The sequence below is a fragment of the Watersipora subatra genome, chromosome 1 (genome assembly GCF_963576615.1).
Source record: "Watersipora subatra chromosome 1, tzWatSuba1.1, whole genome shotgun sequence".
NCBI classification, from domain to species: domain Eukaryota; kingdom Metazoa; phylum Bryozoa; class Gymnolaemata; order Cheilostomatida; family Watersiporidae; genus Watersipora; species Watersipora subatra.
In genome coordinates this window covers 4,808,662-4,831,824 of record NC_088708.1, presented here as the reverse complement: position 1 = coordinate 4,831,824, position 23,163 = coordinate 4,808,662, and the positions used below count along the sequence as shown (strand labels likewise).

Below are 23,163 nucleotides of genomic sequence, written 5' to 3'. Positions count from 1 at the left end.
ATATTGGCAGAGAGGCGACCAGTCAACCTAGACCCCTTCATCGACAACAACTCCTTGATATCGCTGTAGCTAACATGATTAAATTATATATTTTATTTCATGTATAGATGTTTTATAATTTATTACAAACTTGAGTGTACAAATAAAATATTTCAAATACAAATAAAATTTTACAAACGATGAATGGAGTAAATATAAACAGTTTAGTCCATATGGCGGTTGTCTAGCAATAAAATTAAACTGGTACTCTTGATATGTGAATACTAGCGTGTAATGGTGCTTTCTGACTAGTTATTTTGGTAATAGCAGCTCTGTCACTGTCTTGGGTAGGTGTTGAAGGCGATTCTACCGCTACTACATGAATGGTAAGGAAGTTATCATCAAAACTCTCCTCGTGGCTTACTATTGCAAAGTTCTGCCGGTTGGCCAAAGATTTGTGCTCGTAAAGGCGTTTTTGTTCCTTTTTTAAAAACAGATATATTCTTCTCGTAAGTAGCTGCGGTCACTTCAACCTCAATTTCCAGACCTCTCTGAATGATTGGTGATCTTCTAACAATGACATCTACCACCCTTGCAATCATTGTTCTTCGGTGTATGATGAAAAATCTCTCTCTCACACTAAAACAAATAATGAAGCGGTAGGGATGGAAAAAATAAGTATTGCGTTTTACCGAAGAACCAAAGTAAAATTCAACTAATTTAGTAAATGTAAAAAACTCATTACTTACCACAAGTTGTTGGCTTATCAAAGGCCTCCAAAGCGATGAATATTCGTGAAAACCTCTGGACGCAGCAAAAATTGTTTACCGTAGACTAGCAAGATCGCCTCGCAGCTGTAAGCTAAATATAAACCGGAAGCGGTGTGCGCATGCGTAGGATAATCTATTACTAGCCGCAATAGAGTTAACTTTTCCTAGAGAATGGCAGTTTTCAGCCACGAATAAATTCATCCGCGAATATGCATGAAAAGACAATTTTCGCGGAATATAACTCTGCGAATAAATTCATCCTGTAGGGTACTATAGTTTTAAAGTTGGTGGCTTATTATCACTTACACTTTTTAAATCTCTTAAATATTTGATCTAAAGATATCGGCTCATAGTACTCGATAAGTTCTTGATTTAATTCTAAAAAGACCATAGCCTTCTTCCTTTTGCACCACACAACCAAATCACTTGTCTTCTTGGGATGTATGATTTAACCCTTTGGCTGGGGAAACGACAAAAATGTCATTTATCGGTTGCGTGGGGAAACGAAACTTATGTCGCTTTCGGTAGACATTTATAAAGCTGTTGCCCAGTACCGTTAAACATAGGATGCGAACGCTAGTAAGTTTTAAATATCATCAACATGATATTAGTCGATGAATTACGATATGACACGATTATCTGAGAGGCGTTGCTTTGTGCTACAGAAATCGCGCCTCCTTGGAAAAGAATAAAAGTTGGAAAAACCAGTCAACATTGGCTCGATGTTCAAAACGGTAAAATAAAAATTTATTTGATCCTGCGATCGTTAGTGATTTTTTGTCTGATCAGAATAAAAATAATTCAGATGATAGAAGTGACATAAACTTTTTGGACTTCTAATATACTTGGAATATAAAGAGAAAAACGATCGTTATGGTAGCTCACACGGCCACGTTATAGCGTTGGACTCTACCAAATGGAATACTTCCAAGCATTTCATACAGGGACAATTTTACATGGTCGTAGTTTTTTGTAGTAGTAGATATGTAAATGAATGTTTGTGTACAACAAATTTGTTCATAGAAATAAATTTCAGTTTGAGCTATGCATGTTCATGAAATATCGATTTTATTGAATTTTCAACAATAAATTACGTGACTTTCGGGTGTTTTTGAGGGGCTTTAACCCAGCCAAAGGATTAAAAGCTCTGAAGAACAAAACTATGTGAAGGAGAATTGGGTACATATGTACTGATTTACAAAACTAAAAACTTTAGAGAAACTTTGTACATTGAATGTTGGAAAGGACAGTAGATGCTCCCACAACGTAAACGAATCCATTCTGGAAACATTTTACGTTTCAGGATTTTACATTAGGGACAGTGAGATACGTGTAAATTGCCTCCGTCCCGCGATCTTTCCAAACTCATCCATTTGATACCTTGAAAAGAAAAAATAATAGACAACTTTTTAATTTAATGACTGTATGTATTTTAATTTATGTAACTGGAGTATTATTGGTTTGTATCATAGAGTTATCTCCCCCTAGAGTGATAACTACACGAGCCCTTCCGGTGCCAACAAGGAGCGTTTAGGCCACGCCCCTTTTTTGTGCTAGTCAGTAGTAGTGATTGACTAGATCAATAACATCAGCCATGAGAAGGGTTAAATAAGGATCCCGAATTTCCAGTTAACATAGTAATTAATGCTCATATTAAAGAAATGATGATTATAGTTTATTACTCTAATATATGCTTATTATTTAAAGCAATTCAATACCTACCAGGGATCGCTAAACATATTATGGAAATGTTTACTTTTCCATATCCATTTCCATAAACATAAATATTTCCATAATTTTAGGGAAATGGATATGGAAATTTTATTTTAGAAATATGGAAATGGTATGGAAATTATATGGAAATGAATTATTGAAATGCTATGGAAATGGAAATAATATAGAAATGAATTAGGGAAATGTTATGGAAATGGAATTAATATAGGAATGAATTATGGAAATTTTATGGAAATGGAAATAATATGGAAATGAATTATGGAAATGTTATGAAAATGGAATTAATATCGAAATGAATTATGGAAATTTTATGGAAATGGAAATAATATGGAAATGAATTATGGAAATGTTATGAAAATGGAAATAATATGAAAATGAATTATGGAAATGTTATGGAAATGGAATTAATATGGGAATGGAATTAATATGGAAATGAATTAGGGAAATGTTATGGAAATAATATGGAAATGAAGTAGGGAAATGTTATGAAAATGGAATTAATATGGAAATGAAGTAGGGAAATGTTATGAAAATGGAAATAATATGGAAATGAATTATGTAAATGGAATTAATATGGAAATGGAATTAATATGGAAATGAATTAGGAAAATGTTATGGAAATAGAAATAATATGGAAATGAATTATGGAAATAAATTATGGAAATGGAAATTAAGAGGAATTAAGAAGAAAAAGAAAACAACTGTAAAGGTTTTCAAGTTTTTTCAAACAACTACAACTTTTAAATTTCATATCATGAAAGAAGGGTTTTGCTGAAATAAATTAGGAAAAAAATAAAACTGTAAATGGGTTTAAATGTAAAATAATTAGCAAGTAATGGCTAAATATAATCTGTTTAGCTATGATTACAATGAAAAATTATTTAATAAATAAGGTAATTAAAAAGTCTATTTTATTTTTATATAATTTAGTATAATTAAGAATAATTTATTTTTATTTAGCATATAACAACATTTGCCACTTTAACTTTCAAACTACATATTATGAGAAGTGTTTTGTGTAATTAAAATAAATAAAGAGAAGACAGAAAATAAAAACAACTAGATGTTTTCAAGCTTTTTCAAACAACTACAATTTTTAAATTTCATATGATGAAATAAGTTTTTTGTTAAAATGAATTAGGAAGAAAAATGAAACTCCAAATGTGTTTAAATGTAAATGTGAAATAATTAGCAAGTAATGGCTAGATATAATCTGTTTAGCTAAGATTACAATAAAAAATTATTTAATAAATAAGGTAGTAAAAAAATTCTATGTTATTTTTAAATAATTATAATTTAGTACAACTAAGTATAATTTATTTTTATCTAACATATAACAACATTTGCCACTCTAACTTTCAAACTTTTTGCTTGTTTACATCAAGCAAAGATGTCCACTAGTTAGTGGACATCTTTGCTTGTTTCAAGCTAGTCTATGTATTTGATTGATATGTATTGAAATCTAATATTACATGCAAGGGCTGTTTGTGAACTGTGGTGTCAATGAATCAGTCAGAATCACTCTATCACCATACAATGTCAATACTTTCAGTTGATGGCAGTCGATTAGCTTCCCATCACACCAATGTATTACAACCCCAGTATGACTATCTATCTTATCTATGAATAACCAATGATATACAACCCCCATGTGTGGTGGGCTGTATATCATTGGAGTAACTGACTGCATTAACTCACTTACTTAACACTATCTATTCAGTGCCTTTGCAAGGCATGTAGGTATTGAATTGCTTTAAATAGTAAGCATATATTAGAGTAATAAACTATAATCATTATTTCTTTAATATGAGCAATAATTACTATCTTAACTGTGGAAATTCATGATCATTCTCATGGCTGATGTTATCGTTCTGTCAATCACTACGACTGACTAGCACAAAAAAGAGGCGTGGCCTAAACGCTCCTTGTTGGCACCGGAAACGCTCGTGTTGTTGAAGGCGCAGTTATCACTCTAGGGGGAGATAACTCTATGGTTTGTATCGACAACTTTTTTCCTTTTTTCATCACTTTCACTTAATTCGTAGTCCATGATTGCGGTAATTTTACAATGAATTAAGGAGAAAGCACACCTTCGATGTCAATTTACCTCAAGGTTTTCTTTTATTCAAGACAGCAAAGTCGAGTTTGAAAAATGAAAACAATAAAAATGTTTTATATGTCTAAAATAAACTAATACAAAAGTATAACTTTCCTACACTAAGAACAGTGTCTATCTCGCCGTCTGTCTATCCTTCAAACAGTTTTACGGTTATGATAAAAAATAGTTTTCGACGTTACTCCAACTCGTGACATTCAGATCTGTAGACCGACACTCTAACATCTACACTGAATAATTGTGCAGCTACTGTACTTATTATCTGTACTTTATCGACTAGACTAGCAGACTAGACTGCCAGAGTACTGGTATATATAATAGTCATAACCGGACATCGTTTGCTCTCTCAAGAGCGACAAGAAGGAAAGCGATATTTTAAGGCAAACCACGTGATGCGCGTTATTCAAATCTAATTTGAGATTATATGAAACTTTTTACATTGTACGAAGCAAAAACTTTACACAAACTCTTTACGTTAGATGGAAATGAAGTCATAGGAGGTATAAATTAATGGAGCGTGTACTATACTTTGTATGACAAGACAAATATTTACTAAAATTTTACCGTAACGTTCATAGTTTGAGGTGGCTGCAAGTCGAGGTGTTATTATGTTAACTACGCCAAATAACTGTTATCAGACCTGCAGTTCAGCAGAAGAGGCAGATTTTATCTCATCTTCTTCGCTCTCTGATTCCTTTGGCTCTCTATCACTCTCCTCTTCCTCGTCATCATCATCCTGACCCCCATAAGACACAAGGCCTAGACTTGATACTGCAATGTACCAAACACAGGCTTTGACAATTATTTAAGTTTCTACTAGTTACAGAAATAACTTAGCTAAACTGAGTTCAAAAGAAGTAATAAAAAAAATTGTCAACCGATCAAAGATGCGTACCTAGTAGAATATATTGAACCCATAATTCCGATATGACCGAATCACCGTAGGTTTCAAGGAAACCACTTAATCCAATTTGGTTTCTTAATTTTCCTATGACTCTTTTAAATCTGATTACTGGAATTCATTTAAACTTTTGTTTAAATCTGTTTTAAAATTTTTTTAACAGAATTGTTTTGAGCTTGAAGGTTGACTTGCAACAAAATTCACATTACAGTTATTTGGTATCAAAAGATTCACTATGTTTTACTCTGCTGTGTTGTAGGTGCCAAATATGTGGAAATGTGATTACAAGCTCTTAAAAGCTCAAAAACGAAAAGCCGCCGTAGATTGGAATCTGTTTATTTCTCTGACGTAGTCATTACAGTTGGTTATTGTCTTGTCCCGTGATGTTCTCACGCGAATTGAAAGGCCAACAAAAAGCTCAATATAAAACTTAAAGTAGCACTAGTTTATGACAAACACTTCGGGTTTTACCGAAGACCCCGTAACAAATATAGATGCTCGCTACTTTACAGTTTTGTTTCGGCTTGATCCAATCGTCAAGTCATAATCTGATCATGTGACCCAATACTTCGCAAATAATTTCTGCAGCACTCTTCAATTATCACAGGTGACCAACAGGTTCGTCATGATTATCAGACAATGATATGTACTCCTTCGAGCTAAGGTTAAAAAATTAAACGAATATTTACGGTAAGTTAGAAGATATCAGTGCTAAAAGTGACAGCATTACAATGACGATAAAACAGACGCGTAAGAACAATAGAGGACATGGTTTTATTGAATGCGTGAAGTATATTTGTGAAAATATTTCGACGAATGAGGTTGCATGAACGTGTAAACAGAAGCCATCTTGTAACAACTACGTCCCATTTGAGCCGTTTTGGAAAGAGAATCCAATCTATGGCGTTTTTTTGTGATGGCTGCGATTAACTGTTCGTTTTTGAGCTTTTAAGAGCTTGTAATCACATTTCCACATATTTGGCATCTACAACACAGCAGAGTAAGACATGGTGAATCTGTTAATATCAAATAACTGTAATATGAATTTTGTTGCAAGTCAACCTTTAAGGAAATCCTCACTGGAAAGTGATTGATGGTTTTTCACGCTACACTCCTGAATGAAATGTGTAAACAAGGAAAACACCACCAACGTAGGTAACAAATAATGTAAAAAAAATGGGAAAAATATATGCCGAGAAAAGGCTGTGGAACCTTCAAAATGAATTGTCTCTATTTTGCTACTAAAAGCTCACAACACTCCCCTTTTTGCATTTATCGATTTATGCAATCTAGATTTTTTTTAAACTTCCTCTATCTTTCTTCGTTTTTATTTATTGTCTTATAGGACTGTTATAGACATATTGGTTAGAAATTGAGGCTTTGGTGTGAAGGAACATGAATTCTTGCCTTCTCTTTGTAAAGCCAAACATTAGCATTTTAACACTAGTATGGATTTTTAATGTTTCAGATATTTCTCCATGAATCACCACAAATATTGTTTAACTCTTCCTGTGCTAGTTTTAAGGTTATAACAAATTTTTGGCTCTTCAGCCTTTTACATTCAGATTATCCTAAGCTTGCAAGAGTCTCTAAATTTCTCTCTTAATGTCGGTTCACTGAAAATTATAAAGCTGCTGATTCTAACAGGTGACTCTGCTAGACACAGGCAGAGGTCAAGGCAAGCTCAATGGCTACAGTATAGAAACACAAAACTGTTTAAGGGCAACGACTGACTTCTATAGAATGGTATGATAGAGTACCTGGAGTCTTCCTTTTTTCAATAGACTGGTCATCTTTAATAACTGGAGAATAAGTACGACTGGGTCGACTGGGTGCAGGACTGTGTGAGGAGCCCTCATCATCTGAGCCCGATATGGTGCCAGAGAGTTTATGCAGATCGCCTGCTTCTTCATCAGATTCACTCATAGCATAGCCAGCAAGAGATCCAAGAATTTTCTGTGATGAACTGTCAGAGGTCATCCTACCTAGAAATGCCTATTAGAGAAATATAAAAACACCAGCTGCACTCTTATATTTGAATAAAAGTTCAACTAAAGCCTGATACATATAAAATATGGTTTGAATGCCATGCTGACTAAATGCCAACAGAACGACTGTGGCCATTAAGGCATGTGTGCCAGTCATGTTCGGAACATTTGGCACGGTCACATATTTCGATCCTGTTTGATCATTGCCAACATTAATGGCATCTTTGTGAACAGAGTTTTATATTGCTTACACAAATTTAAATGAATTTAAACATTGTAAATATTCAAAATATTCCTATCAACAGTGACGAATTATCTTGGAATTTAATTTTTTTCTTTATTCCATAGCCCACAAACACTCAACAGATTACGAATGCAGTAAACCAAATAAAATTTATCTGTCATTAAGATTACAGTTGGGTATATTGAACAAGATCTCATTCACCATCTATACAATGTAAAGGTAAGTGTTGGTTCCAAACTAAAAAATATTAGTTTTGAAAAACCACTCATCATCACAACCTTCATCTATGTGAATGTTTTTGCTGAGCCTGTTGTCATGATTAGCGCTGAAACTGGGCAGTTACACAAAAGCACCTCAACCATGCGAACAATGTTCAGTAAAAATCAGGTTAATTTAACAACTAGGTTTATCATCAGACCTACATGTAGATACTTTCAAGTGACAATTGATAATCTATCTTATGCTGAATAGCAAATCGAACAGCTTAAATGTTAAGACAGAAATCACTATTTCAGTTGGTAACGAATTACTATAAACAACTGATTTATTGCGTTCTTGTGTAAAATGTGACTATATTTAGAAAATCTGCAATATGGAGCTTTATTTAGATACATCATTTTGTTCTAAAATGAAAAAGTTACATGGTCTGCAACATATACTTTGGATATAGTTTTGGTAAACCTGTTGCATCTTTCACAGTATTTTGTTTAAAACTGAAGTAGTAGTAGGCCTATATAGTTTATTGCAATAGGCTTAAGCAATTGTTAACAATCCTATAAAGATTTAGTACCAATGTAGGAATGATGAGCAGCCCATGAAAACAGTTCTTGAACAAATCAATTAATTATTCACAATAGTGTTTGAGACACATAGAAAAGGTAAACCATAGTGCTAAAACATCTAGAAAAAAGGTAAGTATTGCTGTAGCAGTATAGGCCTAACAATAAGTTTTTTAATTCTACAAATTTGATGCCATCTCCATCTTTTTCAGAAATGATAGCAATCACGTAGAAATGTGGAATGAATCTAAAGCACTTAAACATGTCCACCCACTTAGACAACTTACTTGCACACATGTACATTCATGTCTAACGCACTAGATACAGCAGCCCACTACAAATTTCATTTTGCCACCCACATGCCCAGCATACTTCTCACATTAAATAACACCTATTCAGCCATATCTAAAGCCAATTATATCTTCTTCAAACATCTGAGATTAATCCATCTTCCCCAAACAACCACCTCACCGAGTGATATTTGTTGTTAAACAAGCAAAGAAAACATTATTCAATGTGAGCTCGCTAATACTATTGTAGACCAAAAGCATCAAATCGCACCAACATTACTTTATTAATCATAGTTGAATATTTATAAACTTGTGGTCTGTGCGATTAATGCATATACATGTCATGAAATAAATTACTTCGGCTAATGTAGGTTGTACTATTAGCGCCTGTCTTCGCTGATAATTAGTTAAGCAAACATGTGTAGTATAATTGTCTAGTTGTATCTGGCTCGTTTTGATAATACAACAATCATAACCATTCTATTTAAAAGAATTTACACCAGTAAACGAAAGATATGTTTGCTTTACTAAGTGATTTTCAACAAAGTTGTTAAAGGTTTGCAGACAAAATGGTACGAGAAAAGCTACTATTAAAATTTATTATTTTCGTATTAATCACCTTCGGAAGCTTCAAAGCAAACTGACAACCTTTAATTTAGTGTAACATATAAGATTTTTCCGTAGAATATATCTTAATCGATTATACGGGAGACGCGCAATAATTCTTGAAAAATATATATATCTATAATAGATACAGATAAATGGTTAGTTAATATAGAAAGAATGGGATAATCTTTCTCCATCGAAAACAGGCTATTCGAGTGGTGTCATTCGCTATTATTTAGACTGGCCTCCTAGAAAGTAACTACAGTACGGGCTTTTCTATTATGGGAGTATTAATATTGGGAAATAGAGATTTAGTCGAAAATCTATTGGTCGAAACCGTTGTTGCCGACAGGCTATTTGTCGAATTCGTAGACTTTTAGTCGAAATTTAAGACTATTTGCCGAATTCTTAGACTATTTGTCGAAATCTAAGACTATCGGTCGAAATAATCAAACACTTTCGCGGAAATGTTATTTTTTAAGAGAGCACAACTCTAAGTACAAACAAACCGATTGCAGTTATAGTACTGCCATATCTTCTGATTTTGGTAGTTGCTAGTTAATACGATTATTAGGGTTGTGGCTCATTAAAATAATGTTGAGTCAATGTGTACTAGCAACAATCTTATTGCATCTACAGCTGCACAATTTGCAGTAGGCGATTCTCCATTGCATCAATAATACTTACTGAACATAAGGAAATAGCAGCAGCTGTACTCCATGTATGCTGTGATAGTAAAAGTACTCAATGCATATACACTGCATGGTTGTGAAATGCTCACTACTGCATTGCTTCAATGTTATTGCAACTTATTTTACATCTTGTCATCTATAAGGACTTATCAATCTACTGTAATAGTTTTTGTAATGGTCACAACCTTAATTATTATATATGTGTGATTTGACTTCACAGTACAAGATTATACTACCAGAACATAAATATATATACAAATATATTTTAGTATGTATACATTGTAAATTAAAACATCTTATACATTGTATGGGATGTTATGTCATGTCGCCTGCTATGTCGTGCCGCACCTACATGTCATGTGGGTGCGGCATCGAGGCTGTAAGGTAGCCATGACTGTAGCCTTGAGCAGAAAATCTTTGAGACGTAATATGCTGATTTATCATGAACATAAACACTGTAAAAATAATGTATTTCAATGGTAGCTCACAAAATTTGAGATAAATTCAGTTAAAGTTACAGCCAAACAATAGAATGTTATGTTTCATTTAAGACTGCCGTACTGAAAATCACTAAAACTGAGTAACTCAATAGTGTGTATCATTTTTATTCAGAATTTGCAAGCAGATTAAATATGCAATTAAAACTTTGTATATTTCAACTCTATTGCTTTCATTTAACAAAAACCTAACACATGTTTATAGTTCGTGAAAAAGATAAATATAGAGAGAGTGTTAAGAGTTGTTGAGCATTGGTTTCAAATGCTCAACAAACTCAAACAAGGAAAAGTGTAAACCCTGGAATGACTTTCCATAATTTCCTTTACTTGTGCTTTAAATTTACTCATACATTTGGGACATTTTACTGTGATTTTTAATTAATGTTGAGAAAATAAATTTCAACATGCCAAAATTCCTTATCATGCAAATACACATAATCAAAGTTTTTAGGGTCAGCACTAACGTCAAATTAAGTTGTTGATAATTGAGCTTGCTCTGCACACCAACTGACCAATATTAAATGTGAAAGTTTAACAGCCATTTGATACATAGACCCATCGTGTAGGATAGATACATGAGATATTAGTTTTATAAATAGATTTGTGTGCAGGCCAGAGACGTTCTAAATCACCTTTTTTGTGATTTGAAAGCCAATCAATTGCAACAGCTTGGACGAAAATCAAGGTGTCGTATTAATGTACCTATAATATGTATAAGGTACCTATAATATGTATAAGGTACCTATAATATGTATAGTGTACCTATAATATGTATAATGTACCTATAATATGTATGTTATAATATGTATAAGGTACCTATAATATGTATAAGGTACCTATAATATGTATAATGTACCTATAATATGTATAAGGTACCTATAATATGTATAATGTACCTATAATATGTATGTTATAATATGTATAAGGTACCTATAATATGTATAATGTACCTATAATATGTATAAGGTACCTATAATATGTATAAGATACCTATAATGTGTATAATGTACCTATAATATGTATAATGTACCTATAATATGTATAATGTACCTATAATATGTATAATGTACCTATAATATGTATAAGGTACCTATAATATGTATAATGTACCTATAATATGTATAAGGTACCTATAATATGTATAAGATACCTATAATGTGTATAATGTACCTATAATATGTATAATGTACCTATAATATGTATAATGTACCTATAATATGTATAAGGTACCTATAGTATGTATATGTACCTAATTCAAAAGATATAAAATATAAAAATAGCAAAATTAGTGAAAGTTACATATAGAGAATATGAAAATAGCAAAATTGGTGGAAGTTACATGTAGAATCATTAAGGTGTTAAACTCACTCGCTTATCTTTATCAGCTTTACTCTCTGTCAAGGTGCAATTGAATTTTATCAGATACAGTATTTATCTACTCCCTATGAATATCATTGACCAAGAAGTTTTTAACATTATGCTAGCTTTTTTCTATTTATAGCGAGGATATAACCTGAACTGGCTTCAAAACTAACTTAATAATAATATGGCTAATTTGCTGGACTAACTTTTACATCCAATAAATTATTTTAACATCAAGGTACATCAAAACTCTTTGATAATTCTTTTGACAACTTTAAAATCATTTTTATTGATTTCTAAAATCAGGATTCTAAAATTAAATCCTAATTCACATTAGCCTGTTTGAGTAAAAGACTCTTGAGGCAGAGTATTTGTTACAAATATTGGAGTACTTGAATCCGCTACTTATATTGATACAAGTTTGAACAGGATCAACGAACAGGATCATGTATCATTTTTGTTAGGTTTACCATCAAGTTTGGTAGTTGTAAGTCTTAAGAACCCCATTAAATTACTGTTCTTTCCAGCATTTTATAATCCTGGGTTTATGCTTCCTGCTAGCGAATAACCTTGCAAGACACTTGCCAAATATTGACATTATATATAACGCGTAATAGTTCAAGTGGCTTACCATGAACACACATGTTTATGTATTTGTCATGTTGTGATGAGCAGTGATGTTCACTGTAACAGTTCTACTGTCATGGTAGCGGCTTGTTATTAACAGGACTACTAAAAGGTGTTATACTGGTAACCCTGTGAGGCCCATACACAGAAGCTTTGCTCTAAAAATTTTCAAACTTTTTGGATAGTTTCCAGATATATGTATGAGTGTTTTTCTAATTTTTTAATTTTCTACAACGACCCTGACCTGAGATATTAAATGTTGCACTCACGCAACATTGGGCTTTAATGCTACCTATATACATTACGCATTAGACAAAAGTGTTATGAAGTATTTGAGCCAGTAAAATAACTTTATTTGAATAAATAAATGGTAAATGTACTTATATACATATACATGTATACAGATACATACATATACATATATATAGTACATATATTGAATATATATACATTCAGTATATATAAATTGTATATATACATACATATGCGCATACATATATATGTATATATTGTATATATGCATACATATATGCACACACATATATATACATATATAAATATATATATATACATATAAATATATATATATATATATATATATATAACACAAGCATATAAGTTTACATCACTGTTTGGTACAAATGGACTAAATCCTGGAGCAATATCAACTGTTCCAAAGTAACTATAGCTCTCCATTCGCTTGCAGTGATAGGTACGAAAATAATTTCGTTCATCAAGAAAGCAGAGACTATTTCACATTCTGTAGTAGTTATTTTCTTGAACAGCTTGCCGTGATTTCGCTTTGGAGCCTTTATTGGCCAATGAGCAAAATGGTCATAGTGAACATTGCACGGACCTCTTCCAATTTTTTAGCTGGTGTAAGGCAAAGACTAGCATCACCTGCTGCAGCTGGTCGTCCTTGTTTGGCAGCACCATTGACCTGGATGAGACTGCCGGCAACTTCAGCTTGGAATTCTCTTCTATTTAGTACTTTATTTATGGTAGCTTGAGAAGGCGACTATCACTTCTGTAGATATTCCAAGTGTTGATTTTGGCTACCATTACAAATGTCGTTACAGGTAGAGATATCATCACCGGCTCTTCATGGCAAAATGATACTCTGCTAAAAATAAATCTTACAAATCACTGCCTCCCATATTTTTATGTGGTTGTATAACAGCAGGCATGTTATAGAAACGATGCTCTTTTGACAACTTGTCCCACCGTTTGGCTTGAGCAAAGGGCTGTACACCAGTCAATGAGGAGAGAACGGTGATAATTTTGTTGTTACACTATTTGACAGCAACCACAATGTTGACCTCCTTTACATAGCTGTCATAAGATCCTTTACTATCTCGTTTGAGGACTTTGCATTATTGAGCATGCATTCTTGAACCCTGTTGGTTCGAACAGTATCTGTATAGAACATCCCAGTTTTATTTAGCTCAGAGATGAAGGGAATAGCAATAAACAAGTTGCCTCCGACAATTTTGTACCTCCAGTTCTTTTGTAGAGTAGATGTTAGCTTGAGCACAACATCAGCTTCTTAGCCCAACTCCATCTGCTTACCATCACCACCTTGGTATACTTCAGTCATGCAAAATGCCACTGACTCAAGCTCGATGCTAGATCTTGAAGCGCCATGGATGTGGCTTACTCTTTATGTATTGTCGGGTTCTATTTATAGACATTCATTCCATGTGGCACCTATCCTTCGTCACATTTTCCAGAGCTCGTCTAGCAAATTCATTCCATCAACTCTGCTTCTCATTCGAAGGCAATTGCCGCTGCTGTTTGAAGTGGAAGGCTTTGAATGCATTTTGTATCTACAAACTAAAACAGAATACTTTTAAATACTATTCATCTAACACCAAAAATTGCCCAAAAGAAAGTCTACACACCTAACTATCATGCTATATCAAGTGAAATAATTGCACAATTTTGTATCATTCGGAAATACCAATTTGCTTTGGTAGTAAATGACTAATAGCAGTAGTACTAGTAGCAGTGAAGGTAACCTGGTAATATTACTTCAATGGTAGTCAGTGTACCTCTACTACCATCTTTACAACACTAAGTATTATGCACATCAACAAGAATGAAGAGCATTAGCCCTAACAATGGTCTATTGGAACATCCGATACTAACCCCTTGGCTTGCAGCTTAGCTATGTAGAGCCCAATGTTGCACTCCTGCACAAGAAATTTTGAGGTCATATAGATCGAAGAAAAAAATTTACTTCTTTGAAACATTTAATGTGTGTAAAAATATGGTCAACATAGTACCAAAAAACAGAAAATGAGTTATTCCAACTTACCTCAAAGAGCTATAAATCTTTGCCTAAAAAGTTGCTTTCCTCATGTGTGGTCAACTCTCAATTCCATGGAATGTTCTAGAGTTATGTGATGACATCACGAGCATGACATCCAATCAATTTTGGGTTTAGGGTTGCATAAAGATATGTAAGAAGCCACTTGAGAATAATATTTGGCTATAAAACATTTGTAGTTGCTCTATCTAGTTTTGAAAATTATGTTGCACCAGTGCAACAAGGGGCCCCAGAGGGTTAAGTCTGTTAAACTGCTTTCATTGTTATCCATAGCATCTGCTTCCCAATTGTACAATTCATATACTATCCAACTACATAGTCTAAGTCAGTTATAATGAACGTTAGAATGGATAATAACTAAAGCAACTTTATTGCCAATTCATTTGCAAACCAAACACGTGAATTTAGCTAACCTAAAATTGAGGTATATTAGTTTGATAGAAGTATATTGTAAGTGCATCAATAACAAAGATTTGGGCATTGGTGCAACTAAGAGGGCCATACAATGATTAGGGAAATACACCTTTATCGGCATGGCACAAATTTTAAAATCAAAAACAAATTATTGGATTGTGGAGAATATCAAGCTTCTTGGAGTTTTTTATGACAATATAAAAAATAACTAAAAACATTTGAAAAGAACTGGATTGTACAGTACACAATTATATTTAGATGATTTTGTGTGAAATAATCACTACATTATTTATGTACAGACGGTATCAAGCAGTTGCCAGAGACACTGTACACGCAGAATAAAAACTCATTGTATCTGAAAGAGAAAATAACAAGAGACCATGCTATCGTATATACAGAAGGAGCAGAGCCCGAGAATAGTAAACATGTTGCTTTTCACTAGATCACATAAACAGATATAACAATGTACAATTATTACTAACTACGGTAACAAAACAAAACTTTATTGACCATAACTACCACTCCATCCCCGCTGCTGGTTTCCATAACCTCCACTCTGTTGCTGGTAGTCTCCAGCGCCCCCTCCATATTGTCCTGTCTGTCCCTGGTTCCACCCCTGCTGATAACCCTGCTGTTGCTGCTGTCCTGCCTGCCAGTTTTGTCCTTGCTGATCTGTGCTGGCATAACTAGAAGCATCATTGCTCTGTGGGTAAGTCTGCGCACTATAGCCATAAGCTGGTTGCTGACCCTGAGTTCCATAACCTTGCTGGCTTCCACTATATCCACTTTGCTGTGCACCATAACTACCTTGCTGAGCTCCATATCCACCTTGCTGTCCATAGCTCTGATCGTAGCCCTGCCCTTGATTGCTCCAATTGTTATATCCACCTTGATTATAACCTCCTTGGTTATAACCACCTCGGTTCATTCCACCACGGCCTCCTCCGCGGCCACTGAAGCCACCTCGCTGTCCTTGGTCACCACTTCGTTCTAAAAAAAAGAAGTTCAGTTTGGCCTCTGTGGTAGTACACGATGGTAATCTTTTAATGAACAAAAAGGATGAACAACATCTTCCAATGACACAAAATGTTGACAAATTAAAATTTTGTAAACATACACTTCAAATTAACGATAACTTATAATGGTAATTATTAATTATTGCTGTTGGACACCACCACCAAATCTAATAAGCAAAGTGATATGGCATGTTTATAACAAAATATATTTGATAAACATTCAAGATATTGTGCAATTTACATTTTTGACTTGCCTAAATTGATACATTAATGAGCAGCAAGCAAAGATATCTAGCACTATTCCTACACATGAAAGGTAGTAACTATGGCAGGGTTAACATTTGGAACGTCATGTTTTTGCGAACACTTTTAATGCAATGGGTTGCCATTGCACCGAAGATTTTATGATCTTAATTCATAAACACATTCAAGATGAGTGAAAAGCAGGACAAATGGACATAATAGTTCATATGCAATTATTTAATTACAATGATTGAGGATAGCCAATACAGTAGATACTATTATAACGTACACAATCCTTTCCGGGAACATTTACGTTATAGGGAATTTACGTTATAAGAACAGTTAAATCCATGTAAATTGCCTAATCCGTTCCAAGATCTTTTCTAACTCACCTTTTTGGCGATGCAAAAAGGAAAAACTTTACTGAACTCTTATAATTTGTGGGCTGTACCGTAACAGCAGAATTATTGGTTTGTATCAACAACTTTTGTCCTTTTTATGACCAATCTCACTGGTTTTATAGACCATGACTCCTTCAAATTTACAACAAGTTGATAGGGGCAGCACATTTTTCGACGATTATTTACAGTGATTTGTTCATTTTTCTAAATGGCAAATTCTATTTTGCAAAAGCTAATAACACGTAATTTGTACGTCTACAATAAGGCAAAACAACAAAATCTTTTCACGATAAAAAGCTGTCCTACCTGTTTGTCGTTTATCACTATCCAGGGATCAAGGTTAGAATAAAAAAGATTTTTGACTATACTTCAACTCATGACATTAAGACTGGTAGACCGACGCTGTAATACCCGCACCAATCGATCGCCTTTTGTTTTTATGAACAATTGCGCAGCTACTATTCGCCTTTTTGTCGACACTTAACGATCTATTACGACAAACTAGAATGATGCGAAAATTGTATATAATAGATCTAACAATCAGCGTACGACGTTTTTTCTTTCGCAAGTAGGGCGAAATAAACTAACATCCAAATCGCTTTTGAAAAATCGCTCGACTTGATGCTTCATGTTATATGGATACTGTATATCAAAGCAGATATTTAGGAGCCGACAACCAGGTAAGTTGTTCAGATGACTACCGTATTTTTCGGACTATTAGCCGCTACTTTTTTCTGACAATTTGAGCCATGCGGCTTATATAAGGGTACAGCTATTCTGTGGCTTTTTCTTTCACCGCTAGGGCACATTAACCAGAATCTCCGGTTAGTGCGCCTCTAGCGGTGAATGAAAATACGAAACAATGCCTAACGGTACTGTTCTATTAGACACTAAGTTAAAAAGCGTTGGTTAATACGGAACAGTGCCTAACGGCACTGTTCCGTTTCTGCTGACTGAGGACCGTCCTGAGTTCTGCGACCTATGCAAAGGTGCGGCCTATGTAGTTTTATTATCGATTTTTGGAAAATAAAGCAGATGCAGCTTATAGAGGGGTGCGGTTTATAGTCCGAAAAATACGGTATGTATAAATCATTATCACTTTGTCATTTCCGCAATCAATCTACGACCAGGGATGGCAAAAACCATGGTTTTTTTCTCGACAAAACTGTATAAACCCGGTTTTTGTTTATACTAGTATTATTTATTTCATTTAGGTTGCAAAAAACTGCAATAACTGGTTTACACATGTATATTGGGTGACTATTACGTTCTATATTCTACAGCAGGAATGTGAAACTCATATGTACAACGGGCCAAAATTCAAAACACAATCTAGGTCACGGGTCGAACGGGATAAGTATTTATTGAACACACTAAAACTAAATGTTTTTGGAACATAAATATGGAAAACAGACAGGAATATCGTTCTGAAAAAAACTTCAGGTTAAATTGACCCGATAAGTACGCAGCAAGGCAGCTGAAGCATTGCATTATGGGATCTATAGTTCTGAGCAGTATTATGTCAACAGCGCTTCATATTGATGGGCCGAGAACAACGGTAATGTAAAATGATCTTGAGGATCAGATATGATTACAAGGTGGGCCGGATGTGGACTGCGGACCATGAGTTTGACACGCGTTCTACAGCATGATTACCGTAAAGCCTCGGATTGAACGTCGCCTCTATTTGAACACTGCCTCCAATTGACTGCCACCGTGAGAGAAGGGTTGAAAAATAGACCGCCACTCTCCAATTGAACACCACCTCCATTTGACCACCACTTTGACATTATTTGATCTTTACGAGCCCATGATTTCAACTGATCAGTAGAAAAGCGTCCACAAAATCGTATTAATAACGAATCGTTTATAATTTGTATCAATAACGATTAATTCTTTCGTTATCCAATTCCAAAGCTTTTAGTTGTTTTTTTTTTTGTTAAAACTTGAAAAGTGACACCATAGAAATAATCAATAACAATCTCAGGCTAGTATTAGTTCTCTGTTTAACGCGGTCTTTCTACTTCGAAGACATCAAACGGCTTAAATTTACGACTCAAGCTAATAGTGGTTCCTTGTTTAACGCGGCCGTGCTTCTTTTAAGTACATATACAAAAACGGTTTAAACTTACGATGGTAGATGGAACTTTGAAAGCAACGCCATAGAAATAACTACTGTCTCCGGCTAATAGTTTCTTGTTTAACGCGGTCCTAATACTTCGAAGGACATGCGTATAAAAACCGGTTCGCAAGTTTTGGACCAAAGGTTAAGTTTACTAGGCAAACTTTTACGCTTTGCGTTCGTGGTAAATGCATCACGTGAAAGCTATGCTAAAAATGTTTGCAAGCTAATATCGACTAATTCAGCAGCTGTATGGCAGTATTTCGTGCGAACAGTTGAAGGAATGGGTTTCAAGTCGTAATAATATTTGGTCTCAAATATAGTCTATATCTGTCCTTTCATTTATCTTTATATGTCATTCAATGTCTATGTGTAATTAAATAAACCATATAAATACATATACCGTAAAACCTCTAATTGAACACCACGGGGCTCTATTTTTTAACCCTTCTACGGTCGCGGTCAATTGGAGGCGGCGTTCAAATAGAGACTGGCGGTGTATTTTTCAAATGGCTTGTCAGAATTTTTGGAAGGCAAATTTAGCACTATTACCGACGAAACGAATGTCGTCTATATTTTGCTCTCTTTTTTCGGTCAAGCGATATTAAACCTTTTGGATGCAATAAATCTGCTAACTTGCCTTCAACTTGTCAAAGATCTCTTAATAAATGTGCATCAATAAACTGAGAAATATCTCTATTAGTTGATAGATATTGCTTGCAATTAACCTGCGATGATATAGCCTGTGTTCTTCTTTGCAACTTGCTTGAGTTTTCAATTTTCATTTCATCCTAAATTTGAAGACAATTTTTTTTATATTTGTATTTGACATTGTTTAATAAAAGCTCATTGCACGCTTTGATATGTTTGCTACAATGTGCAGCCACAACTGGCTTTTTATGTGCAATAGAAGTGGAGTAATAAGCATCGATCCATCGTAAGCCGATTTAGGATAGCTGCAAGGACGCTATTTATTAAATAACATGCTATAAATCTGCATATTTATAAATTATACAATAATAATACATCAAATGATACAAATATTTATATATATGAACAAGTGACATAAACGAATCAAGAAATGTTACATGCAGAAACAAATATTAACGTTATAAAACGAAAATATTTCCATCGTTTGCTCGGATAGCTGCCTTCTGATTGTTGCTTTCGATGGAACAAACATCTTCTAGTTGTCCAATACCTTCCAGAATATCTTCTGACTGCAACTCTTCTTTTGCGCTGATCCTGATTTCGAGGCATTGTGAGATCCAAAACTTGCAATGCTTTACACATAGATGTAGATAGACTGCTAGTTACTAAATGAATGAGGAACATGCCATGGATATCCCAATAGTAATACTTGATTTTTTATGCTTGTTAGCGCAAACTAAGAGATCTGGAGTTTGCTGTAGGTGAAGATGAGCAAGTCTGGCATTAAAACTTCCAAGCATTATTCTTATGAAAGCGTAAAGAGACTGACTATGACATTAGCACTTCAAAGTCTGGATATTTAATTGAGTAAATACTAAATCCTTCAATTTGAGGCTTACATATGCATTAAAAGAACAATGAATGAGCTTCCATAAATATTTCTTACCATTACCATTAAAATTTGAGAAAATAAAAAACTATATAACACTTGGTTTTTTGAACACTATAATATAGTGGTTTTCTTATTTGTATGGCCAAAGGGGTGAGTTTAGAAAGATCTTGGAACGGATTAGACAATTTACATTTTACTGTTCGTATAATTTAAAACCACTATAACGTAAACGTTCCGGGAACGGATTATTTACGTTGTAGGAGCATCTATTGTATACAATAGACTTAATGTATATGTATCTAACATGCATATACAATATGGACAATTTCCAGGAATTATGAGCCAATATATTGCATGGTTATTTCACTAGGCAACACAAGCAACACTCACCTTTGTCATGCGCATAGTTGATTTTGACATCGCGGCCATCTATGTTACGGGTACCTCCAGGACCACCAACACTGTCCAAAACATTCTGAGCTTCAACATTTGTGCCAAAACGCACAAATCCATACCTACAATTAGTTATAAATTGAAACAATGTTGCAATAAATAGGACTTGTGCTGAATCTTGAGATGATAGGGATACCGCGCAAGAAGTCGTCTTCTCTATTGAAGAATGTCTGAAGTTCACACTACAGGAAATCCTTTGAGACTTTTTCTATAAGAGCTTTCACGTAGCACCTGATCATATGTGGCTCAGAATTGCTGGTGCATGTACAGAGATTTATGACCGATGAACTGCTAGGGTGACAGGCACCCAAAGGAAGGAAGAAATATTGGAAGCATTCGGTTGCTGTAATAACCTCTGACACTATATTTGCTGTACTTTTATTCAAATTATATTAAATTGCAATATTTCTATATTGGACACTGTACAAACCAATAGCTTCACTGCCATATCCAACACAATCCAATTGCTGCACAGCTATGTCTAACACTGTTCAATTGCTGTACTATCATATTTAATACTGAGCACTTGCTGCACTACGCCCAATGTTTGATTGCTACACTGCTATACTCAATAATGATCAATTGCTGCACGTAAATAATAAACAATTGCTGAATTGCCAATACTATTTCAACACTGCACTACTGTATCCCATACTATAAAACAACTGCGACACTGCCAAATCAAGCCTAACCGGACACTGTATTAATATGTTTAAGAAGGATGAAAAGCTGAATTAATCCACCCAATACTGTTTGATCAATGTGTCTCTAACATTGCTCAATTGCTGCAGAGTGCTACGCTAAATACTTTCAAAATTCTGCGCTGTTCTATCTCATACTGCTCAATTGAATGCCATGATGCATAATTCCAGATAATCGTGACAAAATATTATTCATACTGCCGAATTGCTCTACTAATCTTGAACGAGTTGTAACTTGTTAAAGTATACCAACTATACTTAGATGTTTTTGCAGTGTGTGCCAGGCTGGCAAGTAGTAATGCTGACAGACACAAACTAATGTTGTCATGAGTCGATGCACCACTACTTACACCTTTGATAGATTGACAAAGCATCATTAACCTGCCGGCCATTACGCAGGGTGAATGATGGGTATGGTCGATATGATGTTAGCTGCAAGATGTGATAATCTTTTCACCGCAGCACATGTATCAGAACCACCTGAAATATCACATATCAATCATCTAAACAGCTAACAATAATTATAGAGACAACGTAATTTGAACATTAGCTCTCACTCATTATAACTTCTGGAACAATGATGAGACGAAAGTTATCAAACCCTTCAAGGTATGGGAACAGATGACATTCGGAAGACCATTGCTGAGGATATCGCTATGATCACTAGCATTAAATTGAATGACAAACAACAAGGACTAAAATGATAGTTATGTTGACAAATAATCTAAGCAAAACTTGACACAAAAGGCACTCTGAATTAAATTGCCAAAACCAATCGGAAAGCTGTCCACCACTAAAATTGGATTACTATTTTTGCCAAATATTTTACTTACCCTTTCGATTTGTCCGTGTTTCGATCTTTTACTACCATGGCATTGACGCATCCTGGAAAAGCTTGTTTGAGACTTTCACTGTCCGAGTTGTAGCTCAAATTGCTTACGTAGAGAGAATCACTCCGAATAGCAGCTAAAGCAAAACAGTAACAATTTGAATTACCACTGATGAGGTAGAACACTCTTGTAACCGTTGGCGTGATGAGAGTGCCAATTACGTTTAACAGTAGGTTATGATATATTTGGTCCTAAGTTCAGCAGTACCGCTGATCATGTTTAGCTCTCTGCTGGTCAGCCCCTCATTTTGGGTATGGTCCTTGGTAGAAAGCTTTGACGCACGAACATATTCATCAAATACTTACTGTTCAATCTAATGGCAATACAAAAAACAACAATTGAGTAAATCGTTTAAAACAGTTCGTATTACTTACCCATGTGTATGTCGCAGTGTAACTTTTATTAGATCGTAGATGAAAACTAGAAAGCCGGACTCCAAAAAAAGGTAAGATGGCGGAAAAGGTTT

General features: G+C 34.4%; 2 protein-coding genes across 2 annotated transcripts in view; both read right to left on the bottom strand.

The window, feature by feature from the left end:
- Positions 1-9,548, bottom strand: part of LOC137398324 (SAP30-binding protein-like) — a 29,868-nt gene extending 20,320 nt beyond the window's left edge. Inside the window, exons 1-3 of the mRNA XM_068084698.1 lie at positions 9,421-9,548; positions 7,261-7,495; positions 5,240-5,370 (exon numbers count right to left, since the gene is read on the bottom strand). Of these exons, the coding sequence (XP_067940799.1) occupies positions 5,240-5,370; positions 7,261-7,480 (351 nt within the window). The 5' untranslated portion in view covers positions 7,481-7,495; positions 9,421-9,548. The remainder of the gene's footprint in view (positions 1-5,239; positions 5,371-7,260; positions 7,496-9,420) is intronic.
- Positions 9,549-15,267: 5,719 nt separating this feature from the next.
- LOC137392322 (uncharacterized) lies at positions 15,268-23,163 on the bottom strand. The gene is made up of 4 exons (XM_068078999.1): positions 23,072-23,163; positions 22,641-22,773; positions 21,044-21,168; positions 15,268-16,318 (listed from the first exon to the last, which is right to left on the bottom strand). Exons 1-4 carry the CDS (start codon positions 23,073-23,075, stop codon positions 15,831-15,833), a joined length of 750 nt encoding a protein of 249 aa, XP_067935100.1. The 5' UTR covers positions 23,076-23,163; the 3' UTR covers positions 15,268-15,830.